General features: G+C 34.2%; 1 protein-coding gene across 2 annotated transcripts; it reads right to left on the reverse strand.

Moving 5' to 3' along the window:
• LOC144964661 (GPI-anchor transamidase component PIGS-like) lies at positions 1-24,749 on the reverse strand. Of its 2 annotated transcripts, none has more exons than XM_078899155.1 (15): positions 24,626-24,749; positions 20,553-20,624; positions 20,067-20,206; positions 14,578-14,674; positions 14,074-14,166; positions 13,162-13,296; positions 11,898-12,004; positions 10,640-10,760; positions 9,061-9,122; positions 6,830-6,938; positions 5,477-5,566; positions 4,448-4,617; positions 3,089-3,274; positions 1,189-1,349; positions 1-536 (listed from the first exon to the last, which is right to left on the reverse strand). In XM_078899155.1, exons 2-15 carry the CDS (start codon positions 20,587-20,589, stop codon positions 431-433), a joined length of 1,614 nt encoding a protein of 537 aa, XP_078755281.1. In that variant the 5' UTR covers positions 20,590-20,624; positions 24,626-24,749; the 3' UTR covers positions 1-430. The 2 variants fall into 2 exon arrangements, with proteins under 2 accessions (XP_078755281.1, XP_078755282.1); XM_078899156.1 differs by lacking the exon at positions 24,626-24,749 and adding an exon at positions 21,039-21,165 and having other exon boundaries at positions 259-536.
• Between the last annotated feature and the right edge of the window lie 297 nt (positions 24,750-25,046).

Genomic DNA, 25,046 nt, shown 5'->3' on the forward strand with positions numbered 1-25,046 from the left:
TGAAATTGAACTGCAATTTTTTTAACAAAACGTCTTTTATTTATGGTCATTTTTTCCAGCACTAATGACAAAGGCATTGCAAGTTGTCCCCATGGCAACAGCAGCATCTTGAGAATTCAAAACTATATCAGTTTTCATCCAAAACCTCGCTCTGTCCCTACCCCCCCCCCCCCCTCTCTCTCTCTCTCTCTCTCTCTCTCTCTCTCTATCTCTCTCCCTCTCTCTCTCCTTCTCTCTCTCTCTCTCTCTCTCTCTCTCTCTCTCTCTCTCTCTCTCTGTCTCTCTCTCTCTCTCTATCTCTCTCTCACTTTTTTTTTTCTTTTTTTTTTTTTCTTCTTCCCTATGGCTATCTTTCTTGCTCTCTGTTACACATTTCCAGTCCTCCCATGTCAATGGTCACCAAATCCATCGATTCCACCTGCTAGGCTAGCTAATCTTGTTTGGGTTTCCTCTGCCTAAACCACTTAAGTGCCTGGATGACGGAGGATACAATGGGAATGCTGATGGGCAGAAACAAGGGGATGTAGATGGCAAATCTGAGGAAACAAATGAAAACCATTTGTATATTATTAATAAAATTACCTTCATTCAACGTCTTAGGGGTCTAGTTCAAGCGAAGAACAATGCCTTAATTAAGGTGGTTCCCTGAAGGTGACAACATCAAAAACAGCAAGACAGACATACCATCCTTATCATCATGAGACATTCTCACAACAAGGAAATTTCAAAATTCAATTATTGTCATATTATTCAGGACCTTGTAGAGTCCAAAATATATATTCAATAAACTGTCTAACAATGGAAATGTGTACTCTTGTGAAGAATGTAGGCATTAAATCGTCCCAACCATCAGATAGCCTCTGTGGTGTTATGGTGGCACATTTGACGGGTATTCGGCAGGTCAAAGCTTTGATCTCCAGTCATGGCAGGCTGGCATTCTGTGAACAATTTTTTTTAAATTTCCGCTTTTTCTGGCACTCTGTTTCAAACATACCGTTTCAGACAGATATTGTATGGGCATTCATGGCACCTAAGACGTGACTTGTATTTCATGAAATGTTAATTTGGTTCCTTGAGAACTATTTGCAAAAAGGTTAAAGCATTGCCAAATCCAGTGAGCATGATTACACTATGAAATTGTTCATTTACGTCTGCACATTAGTTTATTTTTAAAAATCAATTACTTACTTTTGATCCTCTGGAAAGTAAAGATTTTCCAGCAAGGACGGATGGAAAAAAGCTTTTTCTGAAGCCTCCAAGGCATTTCTACTGGATACGAAGGCTTCCTGCAGCTGGCCTATCATCAAAGACTTGTGACTTTTCTTTATTGACCTCACTGCTTCTTCAACCTGGATGAGATGTCGAGATGAAAATAAAATTAATTGTTTTAAACTACACTATCCCTCTCCAATGAATTTGTTTTTGTTTGTTTTTAAGGGATTTACGGCACTTGCAACACATTTAGGTTATATCAGCACCAGTAAAAAGGAAGAAAATGGGATGGTAAAAAGTTCTAGAATTACAATTAAAGCACCCAAGAAAAAGTAAGACAAAGGGGAACTGAGAACAAATAGGGATCAGATGTAGATTCCAAGAGCATACCACCAATGTACTTAGTTTGAAATCACCTACAAGTCTCATCCGGACACAAGCACAAAATCCAACAAAGAGGAACACACTCAAATGCTTACATTATACATTCAAAATAAAAATAATAATACATAACAGAGAGATGATTTACAAGGAAAAAAATATCATCTCCCAAAACAGTAACTATGCATTTGACTGTTTCCCTCCCAGCTAGGATTCCGGCCAGTGCCAGGACAAAACCAAGTAATCTCATTCTGAGACAAAGACAGAAAGCATGCTGGAAAACAGATATAAGGGGATAGAAGACACAGTATGTACCTCCCTGCCCGCTATGGAAGTCTCCAATGAAGATAACACTTTAAAGAACAATGGCAAAATTGAAAAAAAAAGACCACTAAATACCATGATATAACATTGAACTAACAAGCACTGTCTCAAAGGCATCTGGATTAGAAATATTAATTACAAGTCTGCTATGAGTAGTTCATTGTAAAAAATATTGAACAAAACTGATACAAAGAATTTTGTTTTATCATTAATACGTTAAAATAAAAATTTAGGGCTCAGACTCCTTTTCAACTACAAGCAAATCCTTTCTTTATTATCAGTTTTTATCTACATTATCATTGTCACATATAATGTTGTGGTTGAAGGTCCTTATAGCTCAGATGGTAAAACGTTCACCAAGGAACTCATATTGCTCCCTGCTTACTGAAAATTCTTGTGATAATTATCCTTGTGAAGTAACTACAGACCTGTCAACCCTTCATATTCCAAAAGTGGAATCAGAAGGTCAGAAAATAAGAATTTGAGACAAAAAATAGGAATCTTTTAACAATGGATAAACCTGTCTCAAAATTACCACCAACTTTGCCACAAACACATAAAGACAATATTCGGGCACAGCTGGCAAAACTACATATCACATGTATTAGGTAATGGAATGGGGAAGTGGGAAAGAAATACATTTAATTTTCCTACTTATCTCCCTTTAGGCAATCATTTTTTTTTTAAATTCACCTTTTTAGCACACCCCCCCCCCCCCCCTTTCCCCTTCTCACCATTGTCATCATTTTTGAAAATCGGAATTTAAGAGACAATGTCGGAATAGTGGAAAAGGAATAGTGAAAATAGGAATGATTCCGCCAAAAGCGGAAGGGTTGGCAGGTATGTAACTATTCTATTTCATCAGATCTCAAAAGCTCTGATTACTATCAGTTTTGGGGAATTCACGAAAGGAGATTCACCTAACTTTTATTTACCAAAGACATTCATTTGACTACAATATAACCCTTAAATCAATTCAGCATAAATTTCAGACAGAGAGGAAGGGGGAGGGAGAGAGATGAGGGAAGAGGGAGAGAGAAGAAGAAAGAGAAAGAGAGAGAGAGAGAGAGAGAGAGAGAGAGAGAGAGAGAGAGAGAGAGAGAGAGAGAGAGAGAGAGAGAGAGAGAGAGAGAGAGAGAGAGAGAGAGAGAGAGAGAGAGATTATTCTCACTTGTTTTCCTATCTCGTCATTGATTACAATGTTATTGATTTCCTCCAGGAGTTGTGCTAGTGACTTGAGAGTGTTAGACACCTTGGAGATGTTCTCTACACAGCGACACCTGAGCCAACTTGCTAATTCCCACTGCATCAAAGATGAACTTCCTGTCTGGATAACTCTAAATTCATCATTGGGATTCTGGGCATTAAAAGGAGTAAAAAAACGTCTCGTTTTCATCAGTTCCAATCAGTTTAAAAAAACGTAAAATATACCAAAAAAACAAAACAATACAAAACATAACTGGGGATCTAGCGCCAAAAGAAGAACAGAAATAGTCTCTCAAAGGTTAAAAAAGTGTGGACAGATAATCAACTTTGTCAACACTTTTCCGATAATTTAAAAAGCCATACCTACAATAATTTTGATGCTAGATTGCCAGTATATTGGTCTATTCTCCATCATTTAAACCAGAGAAACTGACGAGAGCAACTTTTTTTTTTTTCTTAGTTTTTCCAAATAACTTAGAATTTGAGTATTTCTATGGCAAACATCACAAAAACGACCTTTTGGCATAGCCTCATAAACCATCCAAATCTGTATAAGATGAAAAAAAACATCACATTCTATGTAGATTGAGAACTTAGAATAAGTATTCTCAGAAATGTCTAATTCATCATCAATGTTACTGGATTCAATTTTATTGGTAATTCTCCCTTTTAATCAAAGGGAATTCCCAACTTGGTAGAACTCCAAGAATGTATGAAGCCATCTGAAAGGGCCGGCAAAAATAGACTCATTTTATCATCTTGTAACTTATTTCACTGAGTGACTCACAGAACTTGATGTATATTAGGAATGATTACAATATACTCGATCTTTGAACAATAAAGAACAACTTTAATTTAAATAAAAACATTTTGCTTCCTCAAGCCGTCAATTACATTACATTCCGTTATCTCCATTCTCTCAAACTAACTGAGCATTCTAACTCTCTCTCATCAACTACACACTCTAGTCACGCACGGACACTCACTCATTTGATCCTGATACACACAACAGTGACCATAATAGCGAACAGCTTTCACAACAGAACTAGTCTTTGTTATGATCTTTTTAAATTATTTGAATCTTAATAATAACAGCCACAAGCAGCACCTCCATCACTCTAACATATATGTTCTTACTCGACATACTGTCTTCATGATTCATTGCTATAATATTTTTGTGGAGTAGTCTGGTTTATTCTTGACACAATAACAGTCTTTCAATCCCATCAAAACGACCATATTTATATGTAAGAGTTAATGGTTTAAAACTTCTCTTTCTCCTTCTTCTCCTTCTAATATTTGGTTGAAGAGTTTAAAATCTTACTGGTAATGGAAAGTCCAGGAGAAGACGAATCTGTGTGACAAAAACCTCCATGATTGAGTGCATATCCATCTGGATGGGGTCGGTCTTGTTGATTGATCCAGTGTCCCAGTTATATATCAAAACACCTCCCCATCGAGGGCTCAAGAATGAATTTGTAGGCACTCTTTTATCTGGAATATCATATCGTTTAAACCAATAATTATTTCAGCAATCATGTTCATACAAACAACTGCAGCTTTCCATCAAACAAACAGCTATTGTATGACTAAATATTTTCATATTTTACCCCAGAATAGAGCACGTTTTTACATACTTGCATGAGGAAACTCATATTTATATTTCAAGAAGCATAATGCGATAGTTAATTTACCAATAATGGTTGTAACTGGATCAGGTAAACAGAGGGTAAGAGGGCGTTAATTTCATTTCATAGTTCAAGGCTACAAAAACTACATCATTCCTAATCTCTTGAATGTACAAAAAACAAAGGACAATACATTCCAATAGCTGTAGCACATTTTTTAAAAACATTCTTGCAACTTTTTCTCACTTGAAGGAAAATATAATTTCATACTGGCTGGCCAGTTGGGCAAATCAATCTCAACAATCATACAGAATTTGAACTAGGCATTTGTATCCAATAGTCAATCTTAATTAAGATGCAGTTTGTACTATCTTTCATAACAATTGTAGCAATTATGGCAAAAGGCAAAATGTGAAGAAAAATAGGGAACATTCTTCATCTCACTTGCACTGCAATTAAACATATTATAAGAAAAAAAAAAAAAAAGAAAAAAACAGTAATAAACAAGAACCAATAAGCAATACTATATACAAATGGTGAACAAACAAAACAAGAAAAAAATAATAATTGTGCAACCAACAGTTAGAAAGCATGCAATACCTGGCTGAAACGAGAAACATGTAAAGGTTACCAAGACAAAAACAAAACACAAAGATAACGGTTACTAGGGAAACAATTTGAGAAACAATGACCAATATGAGGGGTAAGACTAGAAATGAACATACCTGTTTTGTCATTTAAATATAGTGGACTTTGTGCCTTGGTTGGAATGTAAACAATGAAATTCAGGCTTGGGTTGTTGGAAGCGTGAGATCCTAAATATAATGAAATTAAAATATTGATTAATGCAACACACTGGATCAGTGTTAAATATGAAACTACAAATTTGATTTTATAACACCCCCTACCCCCATTCCAAATCTGAGTCAACGTGAAATTTTGCCTTTGATTCAATTGTCAATCAATTTCCTTTTTTGCGTATTTTGGCTGTATTTTGTTTTATTTGATTTTAAACTTGTATTTATATCCATGGACATGCACACAATCATTAAGATTTTGGTCACCCAGATATGTCATCCCATAGACTTTCACATTATTATTATTATTATTATTATTATTATTATTATTATTATTATTATTATTATTATTATTATTATTATTATTATTATTATTATTATTATTATCATTATTATTATTATTATTGAAGGGCGAGGTGGCGTGTGTCGAACATTGTCACCCCTATCTAGTCTGTGGCAAATTAGGAAGTAGGCAGTGAATACATTCACTGAAGTGTGTAGGTGATGATAATTGAAAGTCAAAGATGGAATTATAATATACCTAGCTGACTGGTTTGTTTTGTCTTTGACGAGATAAATAAAATGTTTCTTCTTATTTTTAAGTCGGCGTTCAAAACGGAATAAAAAACAATTTTTTTGTTGGTTCTGTCTTTAAACGTTACGAATTTTAATTTTACTTTTTTTTTTAAGTCAGCACTTTTTCTTAAAAGAATGTATCGAGCAAAATTGTACTGTCGGAAATCTGACAATTGTCGGAAGATACAGGCCTGAATTGCATTTGTCACAAGACGAGCCACTTATGAGCATTTATATTGCACAAAATCTAGCACTGAAGAAAATAATGAGACAAAGGAGTAGAGTTCTAAAAAAATATCACAAGTAAATCCAAGACAATGTTATATCTTGTCAGTAATCTGAATCCATTTAAAGTACCCACATTGACAATATCAAAGAATCTCATAAAAACCACACACAAATGGTTACAAAATAATGTCTATATCAGAAACTTACCATAGACGAAACTAATAAATAATAAAGAGATGATTTACAGGGGAAAAAAATATATCATCTCTCTCATAAAGGTGGAACCATTAAAATAAAAGGGACACAAAGTCAAATGGGAAAAAAACATTGATTGCGAGCGATAGAGAACCAGCAGTATTTGTGGAGACTTTGAACTGGTGAAGAATTCTCTGGCCCAAGAGCAACCAATGTTCTCCCTACCCTAATGAGAATTCCATCCACCGCTGCAGATGTTTAAGATATAAAAGATTTTCTTACCCAATTTCGATTCCATAGAATTAATGATATGTGGTAGATGTTGCTCCTGAAGGTAATAAAAATCATCTGTCTTCTTTGGCTTCACTCCAATGTTGGACAAATATAGAACCTAATTATTAAAAAACAGGAAATCAAGAAATGAAACGTGGGCTTCATTTGTGTCAAATGTATGGAAACCTGTAATGTTTTGAATTTTTTTTTAATCCCCGTGTAAAAATCAATAAAGGATCAAATAACAATAATATTACAAGGGTTACCCCATGAAAAAGTGGAACATGACAATAAATTCGACATTTCTGGATAACCTCTTATTTAAACAAAAAAAACAAAAAAATCAGAAACAGATTATCTTAATTTTCAATAATTAACATTGTGATTGATGAATTTCTCATATCGTGGGACCAGGGGGAAGATACCCTGCTTGAAGAAATCTCCATCAAGAAATTGCAGCATGGTAACCCCCCCCCCCCCCCCCCCCCCCCCCCCCCCCCCGCCTGCCACATACTCATCGTCATCAGTGAATCAAGTCAGGCCAGAAACAGCTTCAATGGTCTGAAAACATGATATCAGATGGTGCTAATCCAGACTGTGAGAAGGGGGAGGTAAAACCTGCCATCAGTGTCTCTGGATTCAGCCCTTGGTGAAATTTTCATTAACAGTAATCAATAGTGGTGAATAGCTTAAACAGCAGAGCCATGCTCTCCTCTGCAAGGTAGAGTTGTCGAACCAGTAAGGTCGCGGGTTCAAGCCCCCATCGTCGCTGCGAAATTTTAATTCTCTATTGTCTTCTGACACTTTCCTACGCACTTCATTTCTTGTTATTAATAGTATGGGGAGTTGCATTACCATGTTGCAAAATCACACCATGGGTCAGTTGCCCTGGTCTGTTTCAGAGTAAAGCTTCTCTGAGTTTGTCAAGAGTTTGGCAGTATCTCCTGGCATTGATTGATTATCCTTGTTCAAGTACATAAAGCAGCAGAACATCTTGCATATCTCAGAAATCTGTGGCCATGACCTTCTTCATTGATTTCTCATTTTTGAACTTTTTTAGCGTTGGTGAGGAGAGATGTTTCCAAATCATAGAATCACGTTTTGTCTCTGGGGTCGAACGGTGGAACCAAGTTTTGTCACCTGTAACAATCTGTCCCAGGAATTCTTCACCAGGTATTTGGAGATTACCGCCTGCATTCATGACATGACGCCCACAATGTCCCAGCAAATTTCTGCACATGTCAACTCGTTGATTTGGAACCCACAGAGAACACACCTTGTGGTACCCCAACTCATTAAAGACAATTCTGTGGACTATTGACTTTGATATGCTCGCAAAATATCTCTTTCCCCCTTGAATCAGCTCATCAACTCCATCAGCATTCTTGTTTGCCTTAGACAAAACATCTGGTCCTTGACCCGGCTTATCTTCTACATTTGTGTGCCCAGCCCTAAACAAATCTCACACTAATGATATACTTGTGATATTCCTAAGACATCTTTACCATAAACTGCTTGAATCGTACCATGAATGTCAGATGGCTTTAGCCCTTTTGCCTGCAGAAAACACCTTGAACTTCTGCTCTTGACCATTTTTCAATGAGGATGGCCATTATTGCTATGGCATCATTTGTGTTAAATATGAATGACAATACTGGTGCTCCTTGGGGAAATTGCAACTTGAATGCACTCCTCCTTCTTCGGGTTAAGGCAGCCAGCGCCATCGTGATAATGATTAATTTTGCTCTGTAGTATACATTAGGTAGATGGATAAGATGTTTTTGAAGGCTCCCATGTTGGGCACGTAGATAATTTGCCGTTTACCCACTAAAAAAATCTTAAATGGTTTAAAAGATATGGCCATTCTCCAGTTTTTTGTGGGACAGTCCTCGTATTATTATTAATAATAATAATAATAATAATAATAATAATAATAAATATTATAATAATAATAATAATAATAATAATAATAATAATAATAATAATAATAATAATAATAATAATAATAATAATAATAATAATAATAATAACAATAATAATCATCATCATCATCATCATCATCATCATCATCATCATCATCATCATCATAATCATAATCATCATCACAATAATAAGTAGCAATAATCATAATCATAATCAGAGTATCAGTCATCATCATCCTCATCGGGCATCGTTATCATTATCATATAATGGTGGTTCCGCATCATTTGCAGACATCTATAATGACGCCAAAGATATACCTGAGACGAGACAGTCAGTGATGTGTACCCTTGAAGAGAGCTCCTCAAGCCACTGAGATAATCTTGAATGAAAACAAAAAAAAAATTTAAGTTAATTAATATGCATAGAAACATATGAGGTGGTACCAAAAGGTCGTTTTTTGTGATGTTTGCCACAAAAATACTCCAATATTATTTGGAAAACTAAGGAAACAATTTGCTTTCATCAGTTTCAAATAAAAAAATAAACCAAACATTGACGATCAACCATCAAAATTATAGTAATTAGAGTGAAAAAGTGGACAACATTGAAACTCTGTCCACACTTTTTTTTTTTAACTTTTGAAAAACTATTCCTGCTCTTCTATTGAAGCTAGATTGCCAGTTTTTGGATTACTTTATTTTATTCAAATGATAAAAACCGATGAATATGAATTGTTTCCTTAATTTTTCCGAATAACTTAATATTGGAGTATTTTGGGGCAAAGCCAAATACTGACCTTTTGGCATATATGCATTTTTCCCATTAATATAATATGCTCGATGTTCTTTACCATGCATTTAGTTGTAGTAGTAGTGGTGGTAAGGATGATGATATGGTGGTGTTTGTAGTAGTAGTGGTAGGGATGATGATGTGGTGATGGTTCTAGTAGTAGTAGTAGTGACAGGAATGATGATGTGGTGGTTGTTGAAGTAGTGGTGGTAGGGATGATGATGTTGTGGTGATGGTTATAGTAGTTGTGGTGGTAAGGATGTTGATGTAGTGGTTGTGGTGAGTCTTTTTTATTCATTAAAAAAATGGAAAAGGCGGAATTGTGATGGCGATTGGTGGAGATAAACCACAACATAGGCAGAAATCCGCCATATGGCAGTCAATGTCAGTTTCTTTTTAGATTAAAACTTTTACACCATCATCACTATCTATAGCTAGTTGTTTATTCACACTTGAGTTGAGTGACAAAATGTATGAAAAGTGCCTCACTCACAAGTTCAAGTTCAACGTCTTTATCTGCAAAAGGCGGATTGCCCATCACTGCAGATTTTATACATTTATGCGGTGACTTTCTCCATAATTGTGTTATTGAGTTGAAAGATAAATGTATAATAGTTGACCAAATTTTTTGTTGGTAATATCTAGGATTTCTGGTGGGAGAGTGTTCCATTCCTTGATGGTTCTTGGGAAGAAACTGTTTTTACAAAGATGGGACCTGAATTTTGCAATCAGTGTAACCCATCCAATCAGAGACCAAGTCCCATTCATGACCACTCAACTTAGTTTTAAACCAAGACATCATACTGTTTCGCCACATACACCAAGTTTTAGATTTAAACAAGGAAAAGCATGAAAATTTCACATTCTCAAGCAAAATTAACCTTCTTTTACAAACCAGGATTAACTCCAGCTCTGTGAGCCAAATGGCTCTGAAAGACGACTATTGTATTTTTACTATGTCAATCCAGCAGTCATAAGTAACTTCCTATCCAAAGCAATTGCTCTTGTCCATTTAAGGCTATAAACACTGGGATAAACTCTGACCCTGTGGACCTTATGGCTTTGAAGTACTCCTACTATATTGTACAAAAGCCCAGCTGCTGGTACCTCGGATTCCACCTTGGATGTCCCATCTCACGCTGACGAGCTCTGGCTCAGGTATGATCAAGGTAAAGGTCAAATCATAGGAGGAATGAAAACTCAAAGATCTCATGCTGTTTTTGTCAGGCTGAAATGAACAAAATTAACAATCTAAATAATATGAAACAACAGGTCCAACACCCCATTCCCAGTGCCTGTGGCTATAAGGTCATACCTCCAGTGTTTGAGAACCACTCTGAGAGGCACATAGTTGAATTCTTGGAAAAGGCTCATTACTCACATTCTCTTACCATACTCCAGGTGTAAAATGAGTACTGCGCCGTTAACAGCTTTGTATCAGTCGGGGGAAAAAAATAAATGTAATATCTCATAACAGGCAGTATGTCTCTTCCTGCATGTTACTCGTTGCTTTTGGCTCGGAACACCTTGCAAATCGTTTTGAGTGGATATTGCGCTATATATATATATATATATATATATATATATATATATATATATATATATATATATATATATATATATATATATATATATATATATATATATATAGTTTTTTACCTCTAAATAAAAAGAATCAACTTACCATAAGACCCAGAACCAAATCCACAATTAACAACTGAAACTGGAATAACTCATTTCACACAGTTGAAATTTGTGCTCAAAATAATGTTAGGAAATCCAAGTTTTTTCAAATATTATTAACACAGATATCCAGAAGATACACTAATCTTTAGATTATCAGCTTTGTCCTATTTTCCTTTCATTATCTTAATTAGTGTATCCAAAAGTGGAACTATTTACAGGCTTGCCAAGTCAGGAGGAAAAAATTTACTTAACTTTTACACAAACACATCTGTCAACCCCTATCCAAGCAATGAACTCCAGTAAAAAGAAATTACGCACTTATAATATTCCTTTCGACAGGTGTTTGAAAAATATACTAAGATTTTTTAAATACTAAATTCCGTAAATATACAGAAAATCTGCAATCTTGTATTTAATAATTATATATTTGAACAATAATTTCTGGAAAGAAAATTAAGAAACCAAAGATAACATGAAATTGAAGTAAAAGATAATATAAAGAGCTCATATTTTACAAGCCCTCATTTTTGACAAACTTTTTCTTGTCCCATTTCTTTACCCCTTATTATCTTTGCATCTGTATCATCCATAAAATGAACTAGCTACGAATGTAACAAACAAATTTCCAGGGTCCAATGAAGTTTGTTTATATACCAGTCAGAGTGGAGTTGATACTTACCCTTTGTTTAGTCAAGCCATGGGCCGTATCTACTTTCTTGATTAGAGTGCTCTCCCTCATCATATTCTTCACCAGTTCGTTGATCTGAACAGTTAATCCGTGAGCATCTTGAATGTGGAAAAATATATGGCAACTAAACTACCAAGCAGTTATTCAAAATTACATATACCTCCATCCATTCATTCAAAAGCAACTTACATATGTCAAATATTTTTCAATAATTAAATACGTTATCAAGCCAACTAAAGCCAGCTAAAGCCAACTGATGAAAAAAAAAATTATTCATTTTTTTACAAATTTGTATTGTGACAAACCATCAGTATCAACCCAAACTGCATGAATTTATTTAAATCTTTTGAAAAGAAATTGCATTTCAATTTGGTCACATTTCTATTTCTGAGTAAAATAACATTTTCACCAGTTTTCCTCTAAAATGTTGGTTCAAATATCTTACTTTGAGAATAAAATTTGAATTTGGCCTTCCAGAAAATGTGTATGTAAACTAAATACCTCTACGTAAAGCAGGTCTGTGTTAATCAATTTTTAAGATCATGTGGACTAACCAGTAGTAAAATACCCAAACAAATGTCACAAACCAATTTAGCAATAGATGCGGACATCACTGGTAAATCATGTATAAAAAGGCTTGAGCTTTCAGTTGAAGAAGATTGGGAATTCCAGAATGCAAGTGACTAATGCAGCAATCTTAAGAAATGTGTAACTGTTCATATCTGAAGGTGATGTTGTGGTAAAATGCAGTGCCAAACAACTTATTTTTAAAGTTTTGATATATTGAAATTGATGAAAAGACCTTTTGCTCTGATTATGAGCTTGCTGAAATGTATTTAACATTGTGAAAACTAAGCTGCTAGAAGCTTTGGACTGTAAAAAGTAATGTACAAAAACGAATAAAACAGCTTTAAAAAAAAACTATTGTGGAATGTTTTTGGGCTCAAAACCTTTTTTTAACCAATAACAAAAATTATTCGGACGAGAATACACCACGTTAAATAAAGTTAGACAGCAACCAGTTTGAGTTCATCTGAATTTAACCCGATTTATTTTAACTGTTTTTGTTGTTGGTTGAAGAGGAGTTTTGAGCCCAGAACATGTATTTTGTTCCTTTTTTGAAGCTGTTTTATTCATTGCTGTACATTGCTTTGTATAAAACATGATAAGATACAAACTGAGTTTGTCTGTTTACTTTGTTCAAAGCAATGAGTTTTTGTCATGAAATTCCTGGTTAATGCAGTAATGCACATACCTGCTTCATTGTAGGTCATGAAAATATTATTGTGAGGAGCAAAGATTGGCTGAGAGGGGAAACCGGGCTTGTTGACGATGACAACATTGTATTTATTCAAGGCTTGGGATGGAAAAAGCTCCCACAGGTTTGACACTGAAGTGGAATGAAAAAAGAGTAAACACCAGATGAATCAAAGAAAGGCTGTGCGGCTTTTGATCTTGGGGTATGACACTTGCCTTTGGAACTGTAGGTCCTGCTTAGAATTCCAGTCTGTGCAGCACGAATTTGAGTTCTTGAAAAAGGCTTACTCAAATTCTTTCACCAAACTCGAACGTAAAAAGTGACCCCGATATGTAATATGAAGAATGATAAATCTGCTCCAATGATAATAGATCGTAAAAGTTTGGAGAAAAGTAAATGTGTGACGTTTCCATAAATATAAATATTTGATCATCTCAATGTTTGCTGATTAGAAAATTTACTTCATTCATAAAATATATCAAAAATTGAGCTTTTATAAAGCGCAATATCCATCACATATTCTCTGAGAGTATTACAGTAGGTCCCATGACAACAATATTTAACATGTAGAGTAAGACATGACACCTCGGAGGTGCTATAGCAATATTTTTCAACAGAGACATGCTGATACCAGCCAGGTACTCATTTGTACTTGAGTATAATGAAAGGATGTCTGTTCAGACCCCTTTCCAAGGGCTATACTTTGCCAAAGCGTAACTCAAACACAGGATCCAAGGTGAGAAGCTGAGTGTCATATCATAAGACTACAAAGTCATTTCATATACACAATACCTATGAACATTACATAGATACAATATTTTAAAAAATTTGTGCAAAAACAATATCAAAATAAAAACAAATCTGGATTGTAAAAATATATTTAATATTTTTAATTCCCTACGCACTTACTGGATGCTGTTCTAATCTTTTCTAAATCAGGGCTTAGAGCATCTCTGGCTGAAACTCGATACGTGGGAGACAACTTGTTGTGAATACTTGATCCTATGGATTAGATAAGTAAATCTTGAAGAAACATGCATGCATCTGTATTATTCTGATGAAAACACTCCTTAATCAAGCAGTCTTTCAAACATATGCTACAAGCACGAATAGAGAGTGGAGAAAGAGAGAGAGAGAGTGAGAGGGGAGAAAGAGAGAGACATGGAGAGAGAAAGGGGAGAGAGAGGGAGAGAGAGAGAGAGAGAGAGAGAGAGAGAGAGAGAGAGAGAGAGAGAGAGAAATAGAGAGAGAGAGTGGACGCGAAGATGTTATATAAGAGAGGAGGTGAATAAAGAGGGAGAAAGAGGAATTAAGAGAAACATATTCACATACTCCAGCCTTTAAACAAGTACTTAATTATGTGGAATAAAAGCAACCAAGGGAGACTGATATGCTATATAATAAGAAAGTTACCAAGTTTAGTCTTAAGCTTTGTAGTGAGAAGAGACAGTAATGATTCTGGTCTTTTTCCTGCAGCCCAAATCACTTCCACTTCTGTGACATATTCAATCTGAAAAGATGATATAACTTGCATCAAATTTTGGCCTGAGGTATGCATTAAAATATAGGAATCTGCATTAAATATCATTGTCCCGACCTTTTTCAGAATTGGCGATTTTGAAACCATGCCTAAGGTGTTTATGTGACCTAAAAGTGTCAAAATGGCTATTCCTAGCAGAGAGTCTTTTTAAAAAATAAGTTAAAAATTTCTTTCCAATTTAAGTCTGTAGCTAACATTGTAAACAATAAAAATTCAGAGAAAATAAAATTTTCTGATAATAATTTGATCCCCACTTTTCAGGTCTAATTTATGTGATGCACACAAACCTCTATTATTGGCTAATTTGGTCTGCAAGATAAAAGGAAGGCATTCAATATTTTCATGATGAATTCAGAGTCCCCATTCTAGAATTTCGAAAAAGGACCCCATTCTTCCGCTTTATAGCGAAGATAGCAGAATTCCGCTATATAGCGGAAGAATGGGGTCTCTGTAAATTACCATTTAGACAAAACAAAAAGTGAAAAATAATTAATTAAATACCCAAAATTTGTTGTGAAATATAATTCACAGGACAATGAATGTTCCCACAAGTGTCATTTAATCAGACTTCTAAAATCAAACCAAACCACAACTTTGTAATGGTTAATTTTTCTTTGTCTCTAAAAGGGTTCCTGAAAGCTCAGTTGGTCGAGCACCCACTCCACATGCAAAGGGACGAAGATCGATCCCGGGTAAAGTCGAGATCTTTTTTCTGACCCCCCTGTCCGCCCAGCTAGGTCTGCTAGATCAGGTGGAAAGTACTTAGTAATAGAATAGCACCCTATCCAAAGGGTGTCAATGATCAAGCAATTGCTATTGTCCAGTCATGCTATAGAAACCGGAATAAACTCTGACTTCATGGGCCTGATGGCTCTGAAGGACTACTTATTATCATTTATTATTATTTGTGTTTAAAACATTTCATCAATCTTAAAGATTTTTAACAATCAAAGTGGAATGAAGCATGACATAAAAATTGTTGTCAATCATATAGTTCTTTAGCATTATCTTTAAAAAAAAAAAAGAAAGAAAGAAAGATAACAAAAAAAAAAAAATTAGTAACATGAAATGATTATCAATTTTGTACCAAAGGATATAGCAATGTTTTTTTGTTTTGCTTTGTTTTTTTGTTTGTTTGTTGTTTTTTTTTTTTTTTGCTCTTTACTTGCTGGGTAGATTTAGAAGCTTGAAAATTGAAATTATATATTAGAAAAATAGCAGACATGGGATACATTTTAAAATGTTATTGGCGAGAGTTAATTATTTTTCTATGGGTGACAAAAACTAAACTTTACATTTCTCGTCATTTCAAAATCCTTTCTGGTATCCATAACAAAATACCGTTTATAGGTGATGGGTCAAACTTACTGACCTTTTAACACTGCTGTTACTGTTAACTATTGCCGTCAAAAGAAGTACAGTGTTAGCCCTAGAGTGGCTGACATTATATCTCACTATAATAATAATAATAATAATAATAATAATAATAATAATAATAATAATAATAATAATAATAATAATAATAATAATAATAATAACAATAACAATAATAATAATAATAATAATAATAATAATAATAATAATAATAATAATAATAATAATAATAATAATAATAATAATAATAATAATAATAATACTTTATTGCATCCCAAAAAGGAAATTTTTTTGTACAGACATGTTATAATTTACACAATCCTTTCTTTAAAAAATATAGCATTGTGGAGAACATTGTGCTTATTTGAGTCAATAAAAAAAATGATACGGCGCACAACTTTACTGAAAGATTTGAAAATTAGAAATGTATTTTTTACAGATAGATAAACAGATAACTTGATTTCCTTTTATAATTTAAAGTCAGTTTGAAAGTTCGTTGAGTCACACAGATATCATAAAATACGTACCGACGACACTAACACTCTCAAAATCAACCAATTTCGTCACTGTAAAAAGTTGTCAGTTTGCGTCATCTATTTATGACATCATGTATTAATATTACTTCCGTTGTGTTGTTGATTTAGCGGTGATCAGTGTTGTTATGTAGTAGTATGTTCTAATTGCGTGTATGTTTGTGTGTGTGTGCGTGTGTGTGTGTCTGTGTGTGTGTTGTGTGTGGTGTATACATGTTGGCACTTTTCAGCAAATCATGGCATTCATAGTGATATTATTCACTTGATCACATGAAGGTATTCGGATTTACACAAATTTTAAACAAGTTTCACAGATTAACAACGTCAACTAATATTACTGCTGATATTACGGTCATTTTTTATGCCATCGATGTGATAATTATTGCCCTGGGAAATATTTAATTAAAAGTTGTCGACAAACTGTCAATTGTATCTGTCTAGCTTCTAGCCCGAACAAACTTGATATTTTTCGCATCTGCTTCAGATTTTCATTTGACCTCACATACGAGGGCTCTTTCAGAAATAACCGAAAAATGCCCATTGCTCAGCAACAAGTGGAGATTTTTTAATTCTGTAAACGACATGATATTCCTTATTTCCTTACGGATATTCCCAGAAATTATGAAGTGCATCATTTTGCACAATGAATTTCTAGACGATTTTAAAGATGGCGGCCCACCTTGAAACTTGGTCAAAGGAGGAAATCAGAGCTGTCATACGTTTTTTGAATGCCAAAAGTCTGATTCCTACCGAAATTCATAAAGAACTTCAGAGTGTATATGGTGAGCATGTTATAAGCCGTACACAAGTCTATCACTGGTGTAATTTGTTTGAAGCCGGCCATTCCGACTTGACAGACAGGGAAGGGAGAGGGCGTTCGATAACTGCGACGTCAGAAGACAATGTGAAGCGAGTTGATGAGCTTATTCGTCAAGACAGGAGGTTGAAACTTCATGAAATCGCAAGCAGTCTTGAAATTTCTGAAACTTCTGCCCATAGAATTGTATTTGATGAACTTGGCTACAGAAAAGTCAGCGCAAGATGGGTTCCTAAGCAATTGACAGACAATCATAAAGAACAAAGATTGGACATCTGCAGGGAACTTTTGAGAAGAAGCAAGAGCTCACGCAGGGTTCACGGGCATACTGCCAACGCCGGCGGAGACTTTCTAGGGTACGATGTGACTTTTCTTGACAGCATAGTCACCGGTGATGAGACTTGGTTGCACCATTGCCCCCCAGAAACAAAGCAAGATTCGATGACATGGAAACATCCATCCTCACCTGTCGCGAAGAAATTCAAAGTCATGCGGTCAGCAAAGAAAATAATGGGAACTGTTTTCTGGGACAGTCGTGGTGTTATTCTGTTCGAAACATTACAACCTGGAGAAACAATCAATGCTGCAAGGTACTGCCAAACTCTTGACAAGCTTAGGGAGGCCATTCGCAGAAAGCGCCCAGGGCAGTTGACCAACGGGTCATTTTGCAACACGACAACGCTACACCCCACACAGCACGAGTGACGCAAGGTTGGCTAGAGAAATATGGATGGGAGATTTTGCCACACCCACCACACAGTCCAGACCTCGCACCATCTGATTATCACCTCTTTGGGCCACTGAAACGTGAGCTGGCAGGAAAGCGCTTTGATGTCGATGAAGAGCTTGTTGACCATGTGCGGAAATGGCTACAAAACCTTGACGTAAATTTCTTCCGAGAGGGTATCTATTCCATGGTGCGGCGTTGGCAGAAGTGTGTCGACAGACTTGGCTGTTACGTAGAGAAATGAAGGACGAGTCAAGGTATGAACACGTGCAAGAATTTTGTTGATAGCATAAAAAACGCGGATTTTACAGGCATTTTTCGGTTAATTATGAAAGAGCCCTCGTAAGTTAGGTAAATGGGAGACATTCCGAAAGCTCCTACATCCCCAGTATTCTTTCAATTTGTATTTTCACCGTTGATCTTTTGTCAGGCGTTTATTTATTCAATTTGTCATCATATAGATTTGTGAGGATTTTTTTTTCTATTAGGGTTAGTCATAAGTCTTAGTAAAGGTGCTAGGGGGGAGACATTCTGAAAGCTCCTACATCCCCAGTATTCTTTCAATTTGTATTTTCACCGTAGATCTAATGTCAGGCGTTTATTTATTCAATTTGTCATCATAAAGAAGCATTTTAAAAACTCTAGAACAAACCTTGATAGATTTGTGAAAGTTTAAAATTTCCTAATTTGACCATTGTTTTGATTCTCGGCCGCCATTTTAATTTGTGAAGTATTGAAAGGTAGTGCAAGGCAGTCCGAGGGTGTTTTTTTCTATTAGGGTTAGTCTAGGGTGTTTATTTTCCTATTAGGGTTAGTTAAAGGTAGTCTAGGTTTTACTTTTTCTTGGGGTTAGTTGAGGGAATATTATTTAAGTTGTTTCCCTTTGTAGGAGCTTTCGGAATGCCTCCCAAGTCAAGCGTGGTAAAGACTTGTGCCTTATTGATATTGATATCTACTGACTGTTAAACTAAAATCATGCGGAATAAAGCATGGCAGCGACAACAAGCACATCGATTAAAGTGTGCATCTAATCGTAATCAAGTTAATCAAGAAAATGATTTCAGCAATATCGAATGAAAATAGTTCTTTCCCCGCGAAATTGCAGGCTTTTTACTAGTGTGATAAAAAATATAATGGAAATATGATGTATATATAAAAAAGGAGCAGTTCCATAACCAGAGCCGCGCTTTATATGAATAATTTCAACACTGTAAAATAGTTAAAACTGTCCCTATAAATTGAAAATTGAAAAGATTACAAAACAAAATAAATTAATATATTAATATTTACATTATTTGAAAGTAAAAAAGCGAAAATAATTATATAAGATGATTATTGCTTGTTGTAAAAAGCCTAATACTGGATGGCAGAAAAGATTTACTTTCACCAAAATAGCAGCAACAGTGATGCCACTCATGATGAATATCTAATCTTATAGATGTTACTGCTCTCTTTGAGAGAAGGAATAAGTTTGCAGTCATGCTTAGATTACCATTGGGAGAAATTATGATTATGACAGCGTGGCTCAGTGGTAAGGTCTTTGCTTTGTACCCGAAAAGTATAGACTTCGAATACCGGCCACCCTGTGTGGCCTTGAGCAAGTCACCTCGCCCTAGCTCAGTTTTGTGGCGCTGCACTGCGGATGACACCTGGGTTATTCCAGTCTTCCCTGGGAATAGACCCTAAAGACAAATTTTCCGTATGGGATGAAAAAGGGAATTTTATTTATTCATTTATCAATTTTATTTGAAAGAACATTAGTTCAGAAATTAACAGGTTACTCAACTAAACAAACAGAACATCTCAATTCAACTAATCTAATATTTGTTATGGTTGGGTGTTATTTGTGTGCTTCTTTGTTTTGGATTTATTTTTATTTTTTAATTCTTCATTGGATTTTTTTCCCCATACCTTTGCTGCTGATAGTTCTTGGATATCTGAATAGGGCAAACTAACTCTGTAGACTTGAGTGGTTTTCCACCAAAGAGGCAATCCAACAATCATACATATCAAACCTATCAATAAAGCAGCCTTGTGGTGCCTCGACTTTTCTATTGAATAAAACAAAAAGGAGGAAGAAAGAAAAATTCAAGAAAAATTCAAATTTCGAACTGTCACTAGAATATAACCCCAAAAAATGTTTTTTAATAATAAAGAACGGTTAATGCATTTCAAGAATGAAGATTTTGGAAGCCCCTTAAATTTAATCTGGGATTGGAAGAAGACATTAAACAAAAATAAAGTCATTAACCAAATAAGGACATTGCATTCTGTCGAATAAAAATAAAGGAGTGCATAAGAAGCAGAAAAAATGAATTAGGAAATGTTTCGTCCATAAAGATTCGTAATTACACATATAATCAAGATCAGATCTTTGTTGTTTCCTGTGCATCTCACCTTCATAAATAGCATCAGTATCACTATCATTTGCCATCTCAGAATGTCTTTACCTTTGAGCAGTAATTATGTCTAGAGAGAGAAAAACATTGGGGCAGTGTGGGAGTGTGGAATGTGAATGAGCGATGAATCAGATTAGTTAGAGAAAGATAAAGAGAGATGATTTTTTTACCGAGCAAAAGTGACGTTTTGAAGACACTAGGGTTTTACTTTTGCTTTTGGAATGGATCAGATGAAGTAGGTGAATCAAAAGTTTTCATTAAAGTTTAACTTTTTTTTTGTTTTGACAAAAGTTATGTATTAACTAGAATTTGAATGATTAAAAAAAAAATTTTACTCTCATTTTCTCCTATATCTCCGTCTCTGTTTCATTTACTTACTCTCTCTCTCTCTCTCTCTCTCTCTCTCTCTCTCTCTCTCTCTCTCTATCTATCTCTCTCTCTCTCTCTCCTTCTCTCTCTTGTATTTCCTCTTTTTGTCACGGACCTTGCCAGTTGGTAAATCGTCAACCATTTACTTTTAACATTAACTGCCACTGATTGATCTTGTTGCACAAATGTTTTACGTGAATTGTTCCTTGTTATGACGATGTGCAGTATATTTCCTTTAAAACAAATGAATTTCTACTTGGCAGGGATTTCTACAACAATTGACAAGGAATTAATGATTGGAAGAAAGTGATGGGATTCGAGATTCATAGTATTATACATGCAAATTGAAACTTTCTTTTGAAATTTATTTCAGTCAGTTGGCCAGCATTGTGATCTTAAGATAATAATATAATATTAATAAATCACCACTGTAACAGCATCGACGATTTCACACTACTAGACCTATATTATATCTACTAGAACTAAGATCTAGAATCATAGATTAGACATCTACTCTATATTTAGGTAGTCTGATATCAGCCTGAAGACAGGTGCTGATTAGCCATTGGAAAAGTGAAGCGCGATTTTGAGTTAAAATTCGCTGTGATTATCCCCAGACAGGTGTCTGGGGATAATAAAAATTCGTTATCCCCAGACACCTGTCTGGGGATAGCCAATTTTCATTATCCTCAGACGCATATTTGAAACTCCGCTCTTTAAAACAATTATCCCCATGCCAGAATATGGAATGTTTCAAAATGCACATAGAAATAAGGAAAGTTAATAAAATATCTATAAAAACATAAAATTAACCAACATTAAAATCAGTTCTTACTACATATACACAATATGCGTCGTCTTCGAAGTGGCTGTCATGGCCGAATGGTTTAGTCGTCTGCCCTGGAAGTTTGACCAGAATCGACGTTGTGGGTTCGAATCCTGGTAACGTCACTTTTTTTTTTATTATTTTTTTTTTTAAATTCCGTCTTCTTTTTACAGAACGTTGAAAGGGATAAATGTCCCATCCATCCTCCCCCACCTCTTTTTTAAATTTTTTATTAAACTCTCTCTCTCTCTCTCTCTCTCTCTCTCTCTCTCTCTCTCTCTCTCTCTCTCTCTCTCTCTCTCTCTCTTGTTTTTTTTCTCTAGTTTCTAGCAAATATATTCGTCCCCATTCCGATCTCAAATAGTGTCTAAAAAGAATAAATAATTAAAAAGCAAACAAACATAAATATTCAGAGAGCGACCAAATGGTCAGATAGAGGAGAAAAAAAAACAATAATTGTTTTAAAAATAAAAACAATTTAAGAAATTCATGCTCAGAAACGGAACATTTACATAAAGGTTAAGCAAACAAAAAAACTCTAAGGTTTAGGTCAAAATATAAAAAAAAAAAGAAAAATAGAGATTTCCCTCGGAGCAGGGAATAGCGTTAACAATAATAATAATAATAATAATAATAATAATAATAATAATAATAATAATAATAATAATAATAATAATAATAATAATAATAATAATATAATAATAATAATAATAATAATAATAATAATAATAATAATAATAATAATAATAATATAATAATAATAATAATAATAATAACAATAATAATAATAATAATAATAATAATAATAATAATAATAATAATAATAATAATAATAATAATAATAATAATAATAGTATGATAATAAGAGTATTAATAATAAAAATAGTATTATTATTGATAATAATATAATAATGATTATGATGGTAATAGTAATAATAATAACAATTATTACAATTATTATTATTATTATTATTATTATTATTATTATTATTATTAATATTATCATTTGACCAAAACAACAACAAAAAACAATAATAGATCTAGAGCAAATCAAATAATGAAATAATATTATCGGAGAAATAAAAAATTCAACTGATTAAAAAAACTCTTGCTCGGAATTTGGAACAAGAGTGAAAACAATGAACATCAATTGGGAAGAAAGATAAAAAAAAGTTTTTAAAAAAAAGGGGGGGGGGGGGGGGGGGGTCGCGACTGGTTCGAATCTGTGCAGCTAAAAGGAGTAAAATGAAAGGTGGCCTAACCCACTGAGCTGTCTATCCCACCGATATCGAATATCTTAAATTCATATATGAGCTAAACATATTTCCACACTTTTTGCTTCCTTGTTTTGGTAGTTATTTTCATCTCTGATTCGAATAAAAATATGTTGTTGGATCAAGTTTTGCGGACGTGTGATACTAAATTGGATTGTCTTGTGCGTGTCGGTTTTGGGCTTTGGGGCGAACAACACCATGGCCTAGGAATTCGTCCGCGAAATAAAAAATAATTCCCGGTCATCCCCAAAATTGTGGCCAGAATGAGCAAATTATAGGAACAAGAGATGATCAATAAAGTTAACAGGAAGGTAGGTAGTGAAAATTTAAATGGTTGGTGAACTATGAACAGATTTGATGATAACCAACTTTCTTCCTGGTTGAAAATAAAAAGTCGAATTGCCAGTTTGACGTTTTCAGATCAAAGTAACAAAAGAAATTTTATTGATCCATTTGCTTTAAAATAATTTTTTTAAAAGAGCTGGATTTGACATTTGATCACTATTTACTTTCATCTTGTGTTAAATATCACTGGATATATTAACTGTTTTGGGACACAACCACTAGTATTTTTTCCAGAATATTTGGTATTTTTCACGCCTAGTTTGGCATTTTGCATAAAATCTTTCTGCCCACTTGCTACATGCGTCTGGGGATAACCAATATTCGTTACACCTGTCTGGGGATAACAAAAATTGGCTATCCCCAGACACCCGTCTGGGGATAACGAATTTTCAGGCGTCTGGGAATAATGACAGCCGTTAAAATTAGAATTATACACAATTTAACATAATCACTGTTGAATTATTTTTCACAGTGTCTGAATGGTTCTGCTATTATTTTAAAGAGCAGAGATCAAGCTTTAGTTTAATGTAAAAGTAAAAGTAATCAATGTTGGTGTAAAAATTACGTCATTTTTAATTTTTTGTAATTTTTTTCAAGATTGAGATAATAAGTGCATCTAGATAATTCATTTATCTATGTATATGTCAAATTTCATCAAGATTGGAGGCAGCGCAGTTTGTTTAATTTTGGCAACAAATGACCAAACCTCTTTTCTCTATGCTAAAATCCCGTTTCAGGTTCAATCAGTAATCACCTTCGAGAGACTGTCCAGTGGGGGAAATCTCAGTCACAGATTTTGATTTTTGAGCTTTTTTTTTTTTGCAAAAGTAAATTTTGAGTAGTAAAATCATCATAACTTTGGACTTTGGAACCGTTAACCCTTGATCTAAAAGTAGATAGACGACGTCTAGTTTGATATTTTTTTGAAAAATCCCTTTTTACATGATAGACTTTTAAAAACCATTTTCGAAATGTGATACCTTACACATTAATACATTCCAGATGATGGAATTTGACGGGATGCCTTCCGAAAGCTCCTACACCCCAGTATTCTTGTTCTAGTAGGGGGTTTGGGACCGGGGAGAATTTTGTTTTAATTTTTAAAAAGTTTCCCCCCTCCCAAACACCCTACAAGAAGACTAAGACTAAGAACATTTCATTATACAAAAACAAGAATAGTGGGGATGTAGGGGCTTTCGGAAGGCCTCCCCTAATTTTATCAAATTTTAATTATATTAGAAACCAACGTGTACGTACTTATTTGCTTATGCACGTCGTTACTGATCTTTATTTTTATTATTTATTATTGTGATTTTGCTCCTCATATCATAACGAATGGAGGCGGCCATTGAACGGAAATAAACATCACCGGTTGTGAAGTGAAGTAATGAGTTAGAAAATTTTAGTCTCAGAAAACGACCAGCACGAATCAAACGTATTACGAAACTTCTTATGTCTTGTTGTTGTTATTATTATTATTATTATTATTATCATCATCATCATCATCATCATCATCATCATCATCATCATCATTATTATTATTATTATTATTATTATTATTATTATTATTATTATTATTATTATTATTATTATTATTATTATTATTATTATTATTATTATTATTATTATTATTATTATTATTATTATTATTATTACTGTACGAATTGGGGGTTTTACG

This window comes from Berghia stephanieae, chromosome 2, assembly GCF_034508935.2.
Source record: "Berghia stephanieae isolate SIO BIC M18660-M18661 chromosome 2, UCSD_Bste_1.3, whole genome shotgun sequence".
In the NCBI taxonomy this organism is placed as follows: domain Eukaryota; kingdom Metazoa; phylum Mollusca; class Gastropoda; order Nudibranchia; family Aeolidiidae; genus Berghia; species Berghia stephanieae.